General features: G+C 41.0%; 1 protein-coding gene and 1 pseudogene across 1 annotated transcript; one reads left to right on the plus strand and one right to left on the minus strand.

The window, feature by feature from the left end:
• Nucleotides 1-883: 883 nt before the first annotated feature.
• On the minus strand, nt 884-1,824 carry LOC101356909 (olfactory receptor 2H1-like; annotated as a pseudogene).
• Nucleotides 1,825-16,183: 14,359 nt separating this feature from the next.
• On the plus strand, nt 16,184-17,137 carry LOC101357155 (olfactory receptor 2B11). The gene is given in 1 exon segment (XM_012557945.1): nt 16,184-17,137. A coding segment is annotated over 1 exon segment (954 nt).
• Nucleotides 17,138-17,562: the final 425 nt, after the last annotated feature.

Genomic DNA, 17,562 nt, shown 5'->3' on the forward strand with positions numbered 1-17,562 from the left:
CTAGCCAGAAGATTAGCAGTTCAAATCCACCAGCCACTCCTTGGAAACCCTATGGGACAGTTCCACTCTGTCTTATAGGGTCGTTATGAGTCAGAATTAACTCGATAGCAACGGGTTTGGTTTTTGGTTTTAGTTTGTCAAGCTGCGTTTGGGAGTGCGCACAACGTATTTCTTCTTTGCTTGCTGTTTTCTTATTAGTCTTCACCCATAGGGGGCGATACAGGCAAGCTGGTTGGTGGGTGAGCTGGGGAGGAGAGCCTTGCTCTTCTCTGTTTGCTTTCTCTTCTTGTTAATATGACCCTAGTAATGCTATTTCACCATGTCAGTGGCAGCTTATTAGATAGCAGGAGCTGAATTAAGTTGAATCAAGATTTCCAGGCTGTGGTGAGCAGAATCAGGGCATTGTGTCCCGTCAATGATATTGGAATAACGAGCCCATGCCCCCTCCTCAGAAGTAGTAGGTTTAAGAATTTTGCTCCCTATGTCGCTCCTCTTAGCCATAAGTTACAATTCCAATCTGTTCCTTGTGTCCTCCAGCTCTAGAAGAAGTTGCTTTTTTTTTTTTTTGATTTCCCTTTTCTTGTCTTTAATATCAAGTTAACCATTCCTTATAATAAATTGCCTCTCTTAAAATAACTGTAATTGTTTCCATTTCCTGACTGTACCCTGACTGAAACAATGCTACACTTATATTAAAAACTAAGATTAACTCTACATTGTGCATTAATTTAATTTTATTGGTCCACTGTCTATAAAAGCACACCATTGACCCTTTCTATTAGTATTGATAATTGAAAATTACCCACATATGAAATACCACAAGTGTAGTGCTGTGAGAAACTGAACTGGACAAAAGCTGACCTCACCTTTGAGTGTGAGCCCCTTAGTTCTCACTGGCCATTCTGTCTTTCCCAAATAGCCTCCTGAAAGCCCCCTTCACATCCTTGTTCCTCAAGGTGTAGATAAAGGGGTTGAGAGTAGGGGTCACCACAGTATAGAAAAGAGTCAGGAATTTCCCTCCTTTCTGGGAAAAATGGCTCCGGGGCTGGATGTAGACTGCGGTGACACTGCAGTAGATGAGGAAGACAACCACCAGGTGGGAAGAGCAGGTGTGGAAGGCCTTGCTCCTTCCCTGCTGCGACTGGATGTACAATACTGCCTGGGCAATGTAACCATACGGCCAAGAAAAAGCAATCATGACACCATCAGTAACATGGCCTGGATCACTATCTGGATTTCACTGATGCATGTGCTTCCACAAGCCGAGCAGATCAATGCAGGGATTTCACATACAAAGTCATCCCCCTGGTGGTGACGACAGAAAGGCAACTTCATTATAGTTGAAGACTGCAACAAGGTACCAAAAATTCTACTCACCCAGACGAGGAGCACCACTTTCTGACACAAGTGTGGGCGCATAATGATCACGCAGTTCAGGGGCCAACACACTGCCACGTAGTTGTGGAAGGCCAGGAGCAGCAGCAGAATGCACTCAGCAGAACACAATCCCATGAATATGTAGAGTTGAGCTGCAGTTCCCAGACAGCTTATGGTGTTGTCTAGACCCCGAAGGTTGGCTAGCATCTGGGGAATGCAGCTAGTGGTGAAGCAAAGGTCCAGGAAGGAGAGTTGGGTGAGGAAGAAGTACATGGGGGGGTGTGGAGATGCAGGTGTATGTGAAACAGTAGTATGATGGTGATGTTGCCCACTCAGGTGACCATGAAAAGATGGATGTGGGCATAAAGAGGGTAGTTTCCAGATGAGGTTATCTGAGATGCCCAGAAGAATGAAGCCATTTGGGGTGGTGGTATTGTCCATACCCATCCAGCACTCTCCTGGAACTGAGACTAACATCTGAGGAGTAGGCAGAGAGAACCAAGTTTTTTTGCTTCGGTTTTGTTTTGTTTTTTGTACTTTAGAGGAAGGTTTTCAGAGCAAACTAGCTTCTCATTAAACAATTACTACACATAATGCTTCGTGACATTGGTTACCAACCCCACAACGTGTCAACACTCTCCCCTTCTCAACCTTGGGTTCCCTATTACCAGCTTTCCTGTCTCCTCCTGCCTTCTAGTCTTTGCCCCTGGGCTGGTGCGCCAATTTAGTCTCATTTTGTTTTATGGTCCTGTCTAATCTTCAGTTGAAGGATGAACCTCAGGACTGAATTCATTACTGAGCTAAAAGTGTGTCCAGGGGCCACACTCTCGGAGTTTCTCCAGTCTCTGTCAGGCCAGTAAGTCTGGTGTTTTTTTGTGAGTTAGAATTTTGTTCTACTTTTTTCTCCATCTCTGTCCTGGACCCTCTATTATGATCCCTGTCAGAGCAGTCAGTGGTGGTAGCCAGGCACCATCTAGTTGTGCTGGACTCAGTCTGGTGGAGGCTGTGGTAGTTGTGGTCCATTAGTCCTTTGTACTAATCTTTCCCTTGTGTCTCTGGTTTTCTTCATTCTCCCTTGCTGCAGACGGGGAGAGAACAGTGGAGTACCTTAGATGGTGATTCACAAGCTTTTAAGACCCCAGATCCTACTCCCCAAAGTAAAAGGTAGAACATTTTCTTTATAAACTGTTATGCCAGTTGACCTAGATGTTCCCCGAAAGAAAAGCGGGTTTTGGTTTTAGTAAAATCACCTATTAAATCTTACTGTTTTCTTTAATTTTCTATTGGCGTTTCTGTCGTGTCGGTCTCTTCTTGGATATTTTCACTTATTTGTATCTTCAGACTTGGATCATTCTAGGAAACTTCCAGAAGACAAGAATGTAGTAGTTTACAAAACTAACTGTTGACATAGTTTTGGTAACTGCATTACTTGATTCTTTTACTCTTTTCATTAGAGAAGAACTACCCTTTAGTTTATGCTTAAGAGACTTATGGTTAAATTTGCATTTCTCTAGCTCCATGTAAACAATGCCGCTTCTGTATTCAGTCTAAAGCATGCCTCCCTCTTCCCTAATGAGCAGCATTCTTCATCTACAGTTGGGTCACTGAGTGACATTTACACTGAGCTGTGATAATGCCGCCATGATTTTGTGAATAGACGCTATACATTATGATAGTCTCTGCTAGGTGCTATTCTCTTGGATGTTGTGACAGAGGTTGGTAGCAAGCTGCTCTTTTCTCACATCTTGTCACAAAGCCCGTGCCAGTTAATCTTCCACTACAAATTTTTAATTTAACTAATATGCTTACCCCTTTTTTCCTTCAGTTTCGTGGAGTTGACCGTAGTTTTCTTAATAATACATGTTCGTGAGTCTCAAAACCTCTTATGTTAATGAAAATCAAAATTACCGCAGAGACGTTTTCAAACTGCACGTATAGCTCTGGGGACTTTGACACTTCTTTGGTAGACTACAACCCCATATGAGAATATTGGCGGATATAAGACCTTACTACTGTTGGTAATTTGTTGTTACTGAGAGTCACATGTAAGCTGATTTTAAAAAAACATAAACAAATAAACAAACAAAAAACCAAACCCATTGCCGCTGAGTGGATTCTAACTCATAGCGACCCCATAGGATACAGTAGTACTGTCCCATAGGGTTTCCAAGGAGCCACTGGTGGATTTGAACTGCCGACCTTTTGGTTAAGAGCCGTAAGGGACCCGATATTATTGTTTATTAGAAGTCTTTCTTCTGTAACCGGCACCGGGTAGTCCAGTGAATTTTTCTTTGGACTTGTATTCCCTCAAACCTCTGAGACAGTGACTTTAAGATCCCTCACAAAGTTGATCCCTACACTTGCCTTTTCCATCTCATCTTTCTACTCAATTCAGTCTTGATAGTTCATGAAAAACACTAATCAAACACTAAAGGAAGTAGTAGTTAGAGGTGGTAGAGAAAAATTATGAATTCAGGTAAACTCCTGGTCAGGGCACATTAAAAAAACAAAAGAGTCGCAACGAAGGAGTGTAGACCGAGATTAGGGCAATGTCTCATGTAGACTTTGTGCAAACTTCCCATTTTGGGAGGCTAAAAGGGTTCTGTGTTGGACAGAATGGATGTTATGACATGAAGCCATAGTGTAGGGGACATAATTAAGTTGAGAACACCCTCCTGCCTTCCCCTGCTGTGCATCCATGCTATGTCCATACTTTCCCGTATGTGTCCCCAATCCTTCCTTTCCACTACTCACTCTCACTGCAGCCTAGGTCCAGCTTCCATCATGGCAGGATGCTTCAACAGGTCCCTCCAGCAAACATCACTTTTGTCTTCCTTTTTTTGGTCAGAACCTTATTTTATAGACTGTATTCCCATAATGTAAATTTAAAATTAGTTGAACAATCATAACCAAGTTCCCCATTCACCCCCAACAAAATACAATGATTTCTAGGTAGTCCCCAACTTTGGATCTCTGCTCCAGGCACAGAGTCTGCTGACATCAATCACTCCAAGCATGTCCACATGCAAGTGCTCCCACCGGAATGATGGTTCTCCTCTACCCCAAGCCCCCACTTGTATCAGTGGGCTATTCCACCTTCTGGCTACTCCAATCGCCATGTTGTCATGGTGTCTGTCACTGTGGAGGTCTTGCAGAAATTAGTTTCATATCAATTACTTGGGATGAAGAAAAATTCTATCTTGCCGGTTACCTAACCATTTAATGTATTTAATTTCTCTCCCCAACCACATTCCAAATATTTGCATTGCCAGCAGTTTGCAGTCTGTTTGTATCTCACAGGCATACCTGCAATCATTTTAAAATCTTATTAATATTCAATAATTTTAAAAATAAAGACATCTTATCTTTTCACTCTTATATTCATCTACTTTATTTCTTGATCCTATTTTCATTCTTATGTGAGATTATCTCTGTTTTTCTCTTACAAAAGGCTGCTCTAGACATTGACTCAGTGACATATTCTTTACATCAGAAACTGCAAGCAAATAAGAACTTGCTGTGCTCAATGACTGCAGCTGGGAGAGCATATAGAAGTACACCCACGTGTATATATAGGGATGGCAGCAGGTATTCCTACATAGATATTTGTACATGCTGCAAATATGTTGTTGGTGTTAGGTGCTGTTGTTTCCCACTCATAGTACCCTATGTACAGCAGAATGAAACACTGCCTGGTCCTGTGCCATCCTCACAATCATTGTCATGCTTGAGCCCATTGTTGCAGCCACTGTGTCAATCTGTCTCCTTGAAGGTCTTCCTCTTTTCTGCTGACCCCCTACTTTACCAAGCACGATGTCCTTCTCCAGGGACTGGTCCTTCCTGATAACATGTTCAAAGTACGTGGAAAGAAGTCTTGCCATCCTTACTTCTAACAAGCATTCTGGCTGTACTTCTTCCAAGACAGATTTGTTCATTCTTTTGGCAGCCCATGGACTGTTCAATATTCTTCACCAACACCATAATTCAAAGGCATCAATTCTTCTTTGGTCTTCCTTATTCATTGTCAAGCTTTTGTATGCATATGAGATGATTAAAAACACTATGACTAAGGTGACACCTTTGCTTTTTAACACTTTAAAGAGGTCTTTTGCAGCAAATTTGCCCAGTGCAACAATACATCATTTGATTTCTTGACTGCTGCTTCCATGCAGGTTGATTGTGGATCCAAGTAAAATGAAATCCTTGAAAACTTCAACATTTTCTCCATTTATTATGATGTTGCTTATTGGTCCAGTTGTGAGGATTTTTGTTTTCTTTATGTTAAGATGTAATCCATATTGAAGGCTGTAGTCTTTGATCTTCATCAGTAAGTGCTTCAAGTCCTCTTCAATTTCTACAAGCAAGGTTATGTTATCTGCATAACAAAGGCTGTTAATGAGTCTTCCTCCAATCCTGATGCCCTGTTCTTCTTCATATAGTCCAGCTTCTTGGATTATTTGCTCAGCGTACAGATTGAATAAGTATGGTGAAAGGACGCAACCCTGACGCACACTTTCCTGAATTTAAGTCACCCAGTATAGTCTTGTTCTGTTTGAACGACTGCCTCTTTGTCTATGTACAGGTTCCTCATGAGCACAATTAAATGTTCTGGAATTCCTACTTTTCACAATGTTATCCATAATTTGTTATGATCCACACAGTTGAATGCCTTTGCATTGTCAATAAAAAACACAGCTTTATTACATCTTATCAGGATTCTCTGCTCTCAATCAAGATTCAGCTGACATCAGCAATGATATCTCTCATTCCACATCTTCTTCAGAATCCAGCCTGAATTTCTGGCAGTTCCTTGTTGAAGTACTGCTGCAACCTTTTTTGAATAATCTTCAGCAAAATTTTACTTGCATGTGATATTAATGATATTGTTTGATAATTTCTGCATTATTTTCTTTGAAATAGGTACAAATATGGACCTCTTCCAATCGGTTGGCCAGGTAGCTGTCTTCCAAATTTCTTGGCAGAGACCAGTAAGAGCTACCAGCTTTGCATCCATTTGTTGAAACATCTCAGTTGGTATTCGGTCAATTCCTGGAGACTTGTTTTTCACCAATGTCTTCAGTGCAGCTTGGACTTCTTCTTTCAATACCATATGCCCTTGATCATATGCTACCTCCTGAAATGGTTGAACGTCCACCAATTCATTTTGGTACAGGAACTCTGTGTATTCTTTCCATCTTCTTTTGATGCCTCCTGCATCGTTCAATATTTTGCCCATACAGCCCTTCTATACTACAAATCAAGGCTTGAATTTTTTCTTCAGTTCTTTCAGCTTGAGTTATGCTGAACATGTTCTTACCTTTTGGTTTTCTAACCCCAGGTCTTTGAATATTTCATTATAATATTTTACTTTGTCTTCTCCAACTGCCCTTTGAAATGTTCTGTTCAGCTCTTTTACTTCATCATTTCTTCCATTCACTTTAGCTACTATATGTTCAAGAGCAAGTTTCAGAGTCTCTTCTGACATCCATTTTGGTGTTTTCTTTATTTCCTGTCTTTTTAATGACCTTTTGCTTTCTTCATGTATGATGATGTCCTTGATGTCATTCTACAACTCATCTGGTCTTCAGTCATTAGTGTTCAATGTGTCAAACCTATTCTTGAGATGGTTTCTAAATTCAGGTGAGATATGCTCAAAGTCATACTTTGGCTCTTGTGGGCTTGTTCTAATTTTCTTCAGCTTCAATTCGAATTTCCATATGAGAAATTGATGGTCTGTTCTGCAGTCGGCCCCTGGCCTTGTTCTGACTGATGATACTGAACTTTTCCATCGTCTCTTTCCACAGATGTAGTAGATTTGATACCGTATATTCCATAAGGCGAGGTCCACATATATAGTTGCCATTTATGTTGTTAAAAAAAGGTATTTGCAACATATAAGTCATTGGTCTTGCAAAATCTATCATGTTATCTCCGGTGTCATTTCTATCACCAAGGCCATATTTTTCAGCTACCAATCTTTCTTTGTTTCCAACTTGCACATTCCAATCACCAGAAATTATCACTGTGTCTTGATTCCATGTTTGATCAATTTCAGACAGCAAAAGTTGGTAAATATCTTTAATTTCTTCATCTCTGGCATTAGCGGTTGGTGCATAAATTTGAGTAATAGTCGCATTAACTGGTCACCCTTGTAGGCATACAGATATTAGCCTATCACTTAACAGTGTTGAACTTCAGACTAGATCTTGAAATGTTCTTTTTGATGATGAATTCGATGCCATTTCCCTTCAATTTGTCACTCCAGCATAGTAGACCATATGATTGTCCAATTCAAAATGGCCAATACCAGTCCATTTCAGCTCACTAATGCCTAGGATATTGATCTTTATGTGTTCCATTTCATTTTTGACAACTTCCAATTTTCCTAGACTCATACTTTGTGCATTCCATGTTCTGATTATTAATGGGTGTTTGCAGCTGTTTCGTCTCATTTTGAGTAGGGCCACATCAGCAAAGGAAGGTCCAGAAAGCTTGACTCCATCCACATCATTAAGATCAACTCTACTGTGAGGAGGCAGCTCTTCGCTAGTCGTATTTTGAGTGCCTTCCAACCTGAGGGGCTCATCTTCTGCACTATGCCAGACAATGTTCCACTGCTATTCATAAGGTTTTCACTGGCCAATTTTTTCAGAAATAGACCACCAGGTCCCTCTTCCTATCTGTCTTAGTCTGGAATCTCCTCTGAAACCTGTCCACCATGGGTGACCCTGTTAGTATTAGAAATACCAGTGGCATAGCTTCCAGCATCTCAACAACACGCAAGTCACCAAAGCACGGCAAACTGACAGACAAGCGGTGGAGACTAAGCCTCAGTAGACTCATGTAACTCATTCAAGATAAATAATTAATGAATGGATCTGGGATTTAAATTCTGTTCATTTGACTGCAAAGTTCCATTTTTGCTGTTGTTGTTGTTTTTTACCACTACCATCTATTGTTCCCATGTCAAATAAGTATTAGTCTAGAGATGTTTCTTATGATTATAAGCATAAATCTTTCACCTCTTCACTCTAACCCTAATTACAGCTGAAAAGGCATTTAATTCTAGAAACACGAGGAATCCACATCATGTCCCCATCCCCACAACAGAACTTTTCAGTTTGTTCCAAACAGACCAAGCCTTCTCTCTTACCATTCTAGAATACTTGAAAGCATCAGTATCTTTTGACTCCCTCATCCTAATCTCCACTGACTATACATGCATTAAGTATTCATTATCATTTATTTGACCATTAAGATTATTCACTCTTTGTTCAATTTTTAATCGGTCATATTTTTAGAGGGCAATACTAGTGGTTCTTGTACTTTGCAGGGCTCAGAGAGGTTAGATCACTTGTTTGAAGACACATGACAGTGAATGCCTGAATTGGTGTTGAAGCTTGCTTCAAGGCCCACACTCTAAGTGAACTGCACGCTGTACAAGTTATTCCTCTGTGAATGAGACCCAGCTGGAGCTGGGGTCACAAGGACTCACAAGGACACATCAACTGGGCCCTGAGGTATAAAGACAATAGCTAGGATAATCTTGGAAAATATCTGTAAGGAACCTTTTACATAAGCCAGTCAAACAGAACACAAAAGAGTTTCCACTCTTATCTTTTTCTATTAGCATTTAGTGGACAGAAAATCTGTTGGACCAATGAAGACCCTCCTGACTGTCATTACTAAAACCTGTACCAATAATTGTTAAGAAAGACAATTCAAAATGTAGAATCACAGTTTCTAGCCAACCTGGGAAAAGGTGAAATTTTCAATGATTTTACTCATTTTGTAATGTTAATATATACTGATGACTCTAGTATTTCCTTGGACTCGGGAGACATGGCTCTGGCAGCATGCTTGTCCGATTTCCCACTTTTGCCTTTTTGAATATATGCTAAATAAAACTTTCTTTTTGCTTTAAAAAAAGAAAAAAAAGTTATTCCTCTGCTCTAATTTTAAAGCACCTCCCTCTCTCCCCATAAAGTTTAAAAAAAGCACTTCTTATTCACCATTATTGGTCCATTTCCTCTGTTCTTCTGGTCTTCTAGGATTTATGATTTAATTGCAATTACTCCAGGCTCACACACTACATCAATTATCAGTTAATCCCTCAGACACTAATTAAACAAAAAATCGGGGATAACTTCCCAACCACATGAGAACAAGGAGCTACTCTCAATGGGAAGTCTGGAGAAAAAGAGCAAAGTCCGTATGGGATAGAGTGGAGAGGATCAGATCAAGGTTAACCTGAACAATAATTTTGAAATGGACAGGGAGAAGGTTGTGGAGATGGTCTGTCACTTAAAATCTCATCCTCTGAAGCCTTCTTGACCTAAGATTCACCTACCACATTCAAAGTCCCCGTGGGTGTTCCTGGGGCCATAGCTACACCAAAACCTCGAAGTTCGCCAGCCAATCAGGAAAAGTCCAGACAAGCACTGAGTCTCCCCAGCGAGTGTACTGCAATGGAAGGCAGGTTTTTCTTCTAGATTGGGAATAATCTGTCTACAGCTGCTCAGGGGCAAATTTCAGGTAAGGGCGGTCCCAGCAGTCTCATCAGAGAAACTAGGCTGTGTCTTCCTAGAATAGGAAGAGCATTCCCAGTGACTCAGTCCCAAGACGTCTCTCCCCAGCTAAGACTACCAACTGCTCATAAACCCTCCATTCCTTAACCAAGCCCTTTGGTACAAGCCAGTGAGCATGGAGGTAAGCGGTTAGTCCATAACTATTGACAAACTAAAATCTTCCAAGTGAAGTAGAGGTTAGTAGTCTATGGCATTACTAACAATAATTTGTGCTGGGATAGAGGATAGGCAGATCAATGATTATTGGCCATCGATTAATTTATTAAGCTGCATGGTTAAAGTTGTATACTTCAAGCTAGAAAAGAACTCAAAACAGAGCAGGTCATCCCTGCCTTTAAGCAGGAAAATGACTCGATACTCATCGAGTAGATGAGTGGATGTTGCCTAGAGTTTATCAGGATCCTGAGCCTCTTTTCCTCTGCATCCCAATATTTTTGATAATGCTGAATCCTAGTCACAAGAGCAATATTAAGCCTAGCAGGCTGGTGGCAAGAGAGGGCTAGATAAGTAAAGTCAAATAGTATCAAACCCCAGAGAAAGCAAGTTTTCAGGTAAATTTTAGTAGCAAATTGAAACATTCAGATAAAATTAATAGGCAATGGAATGTGAGTGAGGACCAGGCATGGCAGAGTTAGCATCCTCTGCACTGGTGGCACTGGGCCACGTGACACTGGTCTGCTTGCAGCAGCCAGTGCTGACCAAGTGGCTGTCCTGTCACTGCTGTGTCGCAGCTCCTTCTCATTCCCTTTTCCCTCTCTCCAACCACTAGAAAGAGTATTTGATGGGGCTAAGGACTCTATGTACAGTCTAGAATAAGGAGTCATTTGGGAAATGACTTTAGCTCATTAGAACTGTTAATTAAAGCAGCATTTTTTTGTGAATTAATTGTACTTCTCATCAGTGTAATGACTGTGGATGACAGTGTGAGAGACAGATTCTTGTTTTTAAAAAATTACAATCTACACAGAAAACAAAAATTAACGTATTGGAAATGATTAGCAAACAATATAGCCTATTATTAAAGTTTTCCATTAGGCAAGTGTGTTTCAGCTTTATAGGATGGTTAACACAGACTTATGCATGTGCTTGTAGGACATGACCATTAGATACATGGAGTCAGAGTTTTACTGGGTCGGGCTTAAGACATCTGGGGGCCTACGGGCAGCTAATCTCTTGTGGGAAGCAGCATCAAGCGGTTCAGATAGCTCACCCCATGGAGTCACACTCCAGCTCTGATCTGAAAAAGGCGGGCCTTCTTAACCTTATGAACGTCTCAGTTTTTCCAGTTATTTGAAATAGTACATGAGACAACACATATATCTAGCACCTGGCACAGGGGCCCAGAGGTAGCCGGATTATTAAATGCTGACTTACTTCCTTTCTCTTCTCAGTGTTCGTTAGGAAACTTTTTCTTATATTATATATCTGATATTATATAATTATATTATTATATCTTCTTATAAATCTTATATTAAAGCATTATGAAAAATTATGTCTCAGGCCCCCTTTAGGAATATGGTTATTGATGGTCATTAAAAACTCTTTATTCTATGGGAGATGAACAATATGTAATGGACAAATGAGAACAATTTCATGAAAGGAGTGGAAGCTGAGCTACAGTGACTTTAGAGGTCTGGTGCGGCGGGAAGGGAGACAATAACAGGAGGCATTGGAGGCACAACAATCAGAATTCATGTCCAGTAGCAAGCATGCCACCTGAACAGGGCTGGGAGTACAAAGAAATGAGGTTTGTTTTTGTTTTTGTTTTTTTCATGAAAGAGTACCTGTCAATATCAGTTAAGGAAAACATTGCCATCCATAAACTCTGTCCCCAAGATTCAGTCTCTTTCACTATAATCCTAGTTATATCCTTAGCAGCTAAGCAGTGCCTTGACTTGGTTACACAGGTAGCAGGAACATTACATTAAATTTCAGATTGAAGAAAGAGATACTTTGAACTAATAGATAAGAAAACCTCATGAACGAGCTCCTATTTGCCTGTATCACAAGCTTGATTCTGGAAATTACACATAATGTTGCATGATGGAGTGGCAGCAACAGGATCTATCAACACCCAAAAGGGATTTCAGTAGCAAGTGTCAGGCATTTATAAAATGTGTCACTTATATATACAAATAAGACATACTGTATTTTTACGCAAATAATGCATGCCTTCTACCTTTGTTTGCCAACTGTGCCCCCGCCCCCAGGTATTTTCAAAAGCTGTCAAAAAAATTAGCATGGTGTGCTTATGAAAATGGAAAATACCTTTCAGGAGGAAGGCAGGGTGAGCAAACAAACATAGGAGGCACATGTTATTTGCATAAAAATATGGTATACGTGCTATATATATATTAATTTTAGACTGAAGACACATACATATGTATCTTCAGATATATGTATATATGTATTTTCATATATATGTATCTTCAGTCCAAAATTTAGCCAAAAATTCCCACAACCTAGGTAACCAGGTCAAAGCTCTGTTTAACTACCAACGATTACAGTGGAAGAGACTGAATCTTAGGAATAAGGTTTACAGATGGCAACATTTTCCTTAATTTAATAGGTGCTCTTTTATCAAAAAAGAAACATACACACATATACTTATGTGTGTGTATATATGTGAGTGTATATATTTATAAACATATGTGTATAATATGGGTTATATATCATATACAGGATATGTAGCATATGGGTATATCAAAGAGGTCACTGTTGAGCCTGCAAGGAGGCAAGTAGAGTCTTTAAAATCTGCTGTGACAAGGCTGCTGTTTTTGTTGTTGTGAGCCTTCAAGTCAATTTCAACTCATAGTTTGCAAAGTAGAACTGTCCCACAGGGTTTCCTAGGCTGTAATCTTTAAGCGAGCAAATCATCAGGTCTTTTCTCCCATGGTGGGTTCCAACCGCTCACCTTTCGGTTAGCAGCCAAGTGCTTAACCATTGAGCCACCAGGTAGAGAAATGCGATAGTTTTCAGAAGGAACTGCAGAGGATTCAATGTGATAAAGATACAGTCCCTACCCTGGGCAAGGTACCTATTTAAGGAGATGGGTTCTTATTTTTTAGGTAACTGGAAGCCTTAAAGATATCTTTGCTCTTAAAACCCGAGTTGTCAAGAGACGACTCCATCACACATGTGAATAGGATAATAAGGTGCATAAGGAAGAGAAGATTTACAGGGGCTTAGTTTGTGGGCTCTAGCAGAAGTCCAGATGGGCTCTGCTCCAGGACTATGTGGTGAGGGTACAGATAATGTGGCCTAAGACATTGTGCAGGTAGAATCAATAGGACAAGGTCACTGATGAAATACAGTAAGTAAGGTACAGAACATTATTTGGAATGACTTGAATATTCTGACTCAGGATAACTGACGTAGAAGCAGCCATGAATTAGGAGGAGCTGATTTGGCCTTGGGGGAAATGGCCAATAGGTTAAATTTGTGTTGTGTCAGTTAACAATGCCAAAAAAGGGAGATGGAGTTCAGCGAGGAAGTCACAGCCGGAGACACAGATCTGGAAAGTTTCTGTTTGTAGATGACTGTGGAAGATGTGGAAATTTGTGTGTTCACTCGGGGAAGCAAGCTAGCGTCTTGAGGAACACTTCTATCTAGGGATTGGGAAGACAGAAAGAGGTCAGGGAAGTGCAGAGGTCAGGAACCAGAGCAGAGATCTAAATGGAAAGGGCTGGACAGCAGAACATAAGACACAGGGCAAGAAGTCTCAGGTTAGGATGGCGTTTGGCTTTGCAGTTTAGAAGCCATGTGTGTGGCTGGTACATTGAACAAGTAATTCAGAAATGAGTCTCTCTCCTCAAATCTCTCTTGAGCCATCTCCTTGCGTCTTCTCCTCCCTTGACATGGCTCTCCCTCATTTCCCTTTTTGTGCGTCCTCTTCTGTCTCAGATATATGTACTGATGTTCTTGCTGCTTTCCAAGTCACTAGCTGCTTTTTTAAAAGCCAAGTGCTGGTGAGAATATGGAGGGAGTAGTGGTTAAAAAAGAGCTTCAGTTCTGGCGTTACCACTTACTGCTTTGTAAATCAATTAAGGCAGAACTATTAACCTCTCTGAGCCAACATGAACAATGGTAAAATGGAAGTGAAAGTATCTACCTTACTGTGTCATTAAAAAACGAAATAAGGTAACTATATAAATTTATTATCACAGTTCCGGGCTCATAGTGAGTGCTAAACAATTTTGCACATTGTATTAAACATGGCTTATATCTACGCCTCTTTCTTGTTTTTTCCATCCTTTCATTTTTTTATTCACTACCCCTGTAACTTCTCCCTTTCTTCCTCAGTTTAGACTCTGAGAAGAAACTTTGGAATCAGATATCTGACACAAGACAGAAAGGGAAATGACACTATGCCTTTTCAGCTTAAAAAGTAGTCTAGACTGACTTACCCCTACCGTAGCTCATTGAGTCAAAATGAGAATCCTGAGTTCTCGTTAGAAGTAAAATTGTATTCTATGAGGTTTATCCTGGAAATATTTCTGATAGAATAGTGGACAGAAGTGCAACAGTTGGGTGATACACAGACTATCAGAAACTTTATAGAAACAGTATGTAATTTTGAAACAATAGAAGGAGGAAAGGAGATTTGTACTATATTTATTTAAAGCTTGGATCTGAGTTTTGTTTTCTTTGTTGTTGTCGTTTTTTCCTTGAAAAACATAACAGAGTTCTTTAGGATATAGGACCAGGGTGGGAGGAAATGTATTTTTCATAGTATCTAAGCTGAACAGATCATAATTTATGCATAAAACAAAAATAAAGCACTTTCATGAATTATCTGCACACAGGATTTAATTTCTTTTCAATTCTATCATAAACATATCACCCCCATCATGACCTTGAAACCACACCCTTAAATTCTCGGCAGAGTGGAGAGTGTCGGGAAAGAGTAAGAGGAAGGCCAAATGAGCTCATTGAAAGGTCCTGTGAGTCAGTCGTTGGCAAACCAATTTCGACTAACAATAATGGCATCCAAAAATCAAGTTGCCCGTGTTTTCCATCACTGAGGGGATAGTTTCATTGCAAAGAAGCTGTTCAGGGAATTCAAATGTCACTCAAACTAACAGAAAAATATTAGCTCTAGAGACAGTTTAAGGAGCCCTGGCGGCACAACGGTTAAGTGCTTGGCTGTTAACCGCAAGGTTGCCAGTTGGAACCTACCCAGCAACTCTGCGAGAAAAAGACGTGATGATCTGCTCTCATAAAGATTACAGCCAAGAAATCCCTGTGGGACAGTTCTACTCTGTCACATGGGGTCTCTATGGGTTGAAATTGACTTGACTGCACCTAGCAACAACAAGAGGCGGTCTAGTCCTTTAGTTGACAACTCCAGGAGCTACATGTCTTACACTGATCAAGATCTTTCTTCTGGTGGTCAACATTGTATGTTTTAGGGTCTTATTAGGTTACATAACCAAGTCAGAGGTGAAGGGACATATGACTTGACTGCTCCACTCAAGGGACTTGGAGAATCTTGGTTTGTGCTATTTTCACTGCCAAAGCAAGCGCTAGGAATACCTGTGTGTGAGGTCACATAGCGGAGAGATCAGTGTGGTCCAGAGAGCCAGGGTGCACTTCCTCGTGGTGATGGAGCCAGATGAAAGCTTAGGAGGTGAGTAAGGTGTGTGGACATCAATAAAGCCCTAACTGTTCACAAAGCCCTTACACTTGCTTTATGCCACCTCCCAGCTTCCTCCTACCACCACCTCAAAAAGACAAAGCAAGAAAGCCTAAGAAAGTGGACAACTCCCTGCCATGTGTTTTTAGGGAGAAGTCAAATATCTTAACGGTGATAGGAGCTATGTCAGGCTTTGGCCAAATTGGAAGAAACTTGTTAGCCATATGATAACGTTCCTTTTATCACATACTTAATGTCCCTTTATTCTCCCCAAGGATCTGCAGTTAAAGTAGGAATTTTCTCCCCATTTTACAGATGCAGAAATTGTGGTTCAAAGGGATTAAATGGCATAGTCAAGGTCACAGAGAAGAAAGCAGAGAAAGGACATATCTACAGTTGTTCAGGCTCTTGGTCTGACTGTTCTACATTTAAGTGTCTCTACAGAGGTAAAGAAGATCAGACAAGGTCTAACCTTAATAAGAAAGAATGGACACAGGAATGAAGAACAGTATTAATTCCTCCCCTCAGGTTTGCTTCATTACAATGTTCTCAATTCATTACAGGTGCCAGATAATGCATCAGCATGAGAAGTGGCAACCAGAGTTTCTTGGGGGATTCCCCTAAGAACTTCATCCTGCTGGGTGTTTCTGACAGGCCATGGCTGGAGCTTCCTCTTTTTGTGGTCCTTCTAGTGTCCTACGTTCTGGCCATGCTGGGCAACACTGCCATCATCTTGGTGTCTCGGCTAGATGCCCAGCTCCATAGCCGCATGTACATCTTCCTCAGCCACCTGTCCTTCCTGGACCTCTGCTATACCACCACCATGGTCCCACAGATGCTGTTCAACATGGGCAGCTCCAGGAAGACCATCAGCTATGGTGGCTGCACCGTGCAGTATGCTATCTTTCACTGGTTGGGCTGCACTGAGTGCATCGTCTTAGCCACCATGGCCCTGGACTGTTATGTGGCCATCTGTAAGCCCCTCCGGTATGCTGTTATCATGCACTGCCCTTTCTGCCCGCAGCTCGTGGCCATGGCCTGGGTCAGTGGCTTCTGCAACTCCCTAATTCAGGTGGTCCTGACAGTGCAGTTGCCTTTCTGCGGGCAGCAGGTGCTAAACAACTTTTTCTGCGAGGTACCAGCCATGATCAAGCTGTCGTGTGCTGGCACGACTGTGAATGATGCTACCTTGGCTGTGCTCATGGCCTTCTTTGTGCTAGCCCCCCTAGCTCTCATCCTTCTCTCCTATGGCTTCATTGCCTGTGCGGTGCTCAGGATCCAGTCCTCTAAGTGACGGCACAAGGCCTTTGGGACTTGTTCTTCCCGCCTGATGGTGGTCTCCCTCTTCTACCTACCTGCCATCTACATGTATCTGCAGCCGCCTTCCAGCTACTCCCGAGAGTTGGGAAAGTTTATCTCCCTCTTCTATTCCATAATCACCCCCACTCTCAATCCCTTCACCTATACCCTGAGGAATAAGGATGTGAAAGGAACCCTGAGAAGACTCCTGGAAAGGATCTGGAGGATCTGCAGATGAACGAGATGTGGCAATTTCTACTTATTAAAGGACATTTAATACGTGTATCGTGTGCTCAGAGTACCTTTCACTTAATAAGTTAATAATGAAACAGTGTAGGTTTTTAAGATATCTAAGATCCGAAAAAAACCCTTCCAAAACATTTTACCTCCTAGGTGATCACAGTGCCTAAAATTCCACCTTTAATTCTAAGATGCCATATGTTTTCGGGAATTGTTTAAACCGACTTGGTGTTTAATAAGTATTTGTCAAGTTATTTATTTTCTAATTCTTGATCCTCCTCCCTCCTCATCTCCCTATTCTTCTTCCATTTTTCAACCATTTGTCTCTTTCAAATCTTCTCTCTTACTTTCCCTATTACTCCTATGTATACATATTATGAAATTAAAACATATTACTTAAAATGAATTTATATTCCTCTTCTT

Source organism: Trichechus manatus, unplaced genomic scaffold (genome assembly GCF_000243295.1).
Source record: "Trichechus manatus latirostris isolate Lorelei unplaced genomic scaffold, TriManLat1.0 scaffold00128, whole genome shotgun sequence".
NCBI lineage: Eukaryota > Metazoa > Chordata > Mammalia > Sirenia > Trichechidae > Trichechus > Trichechus manatus.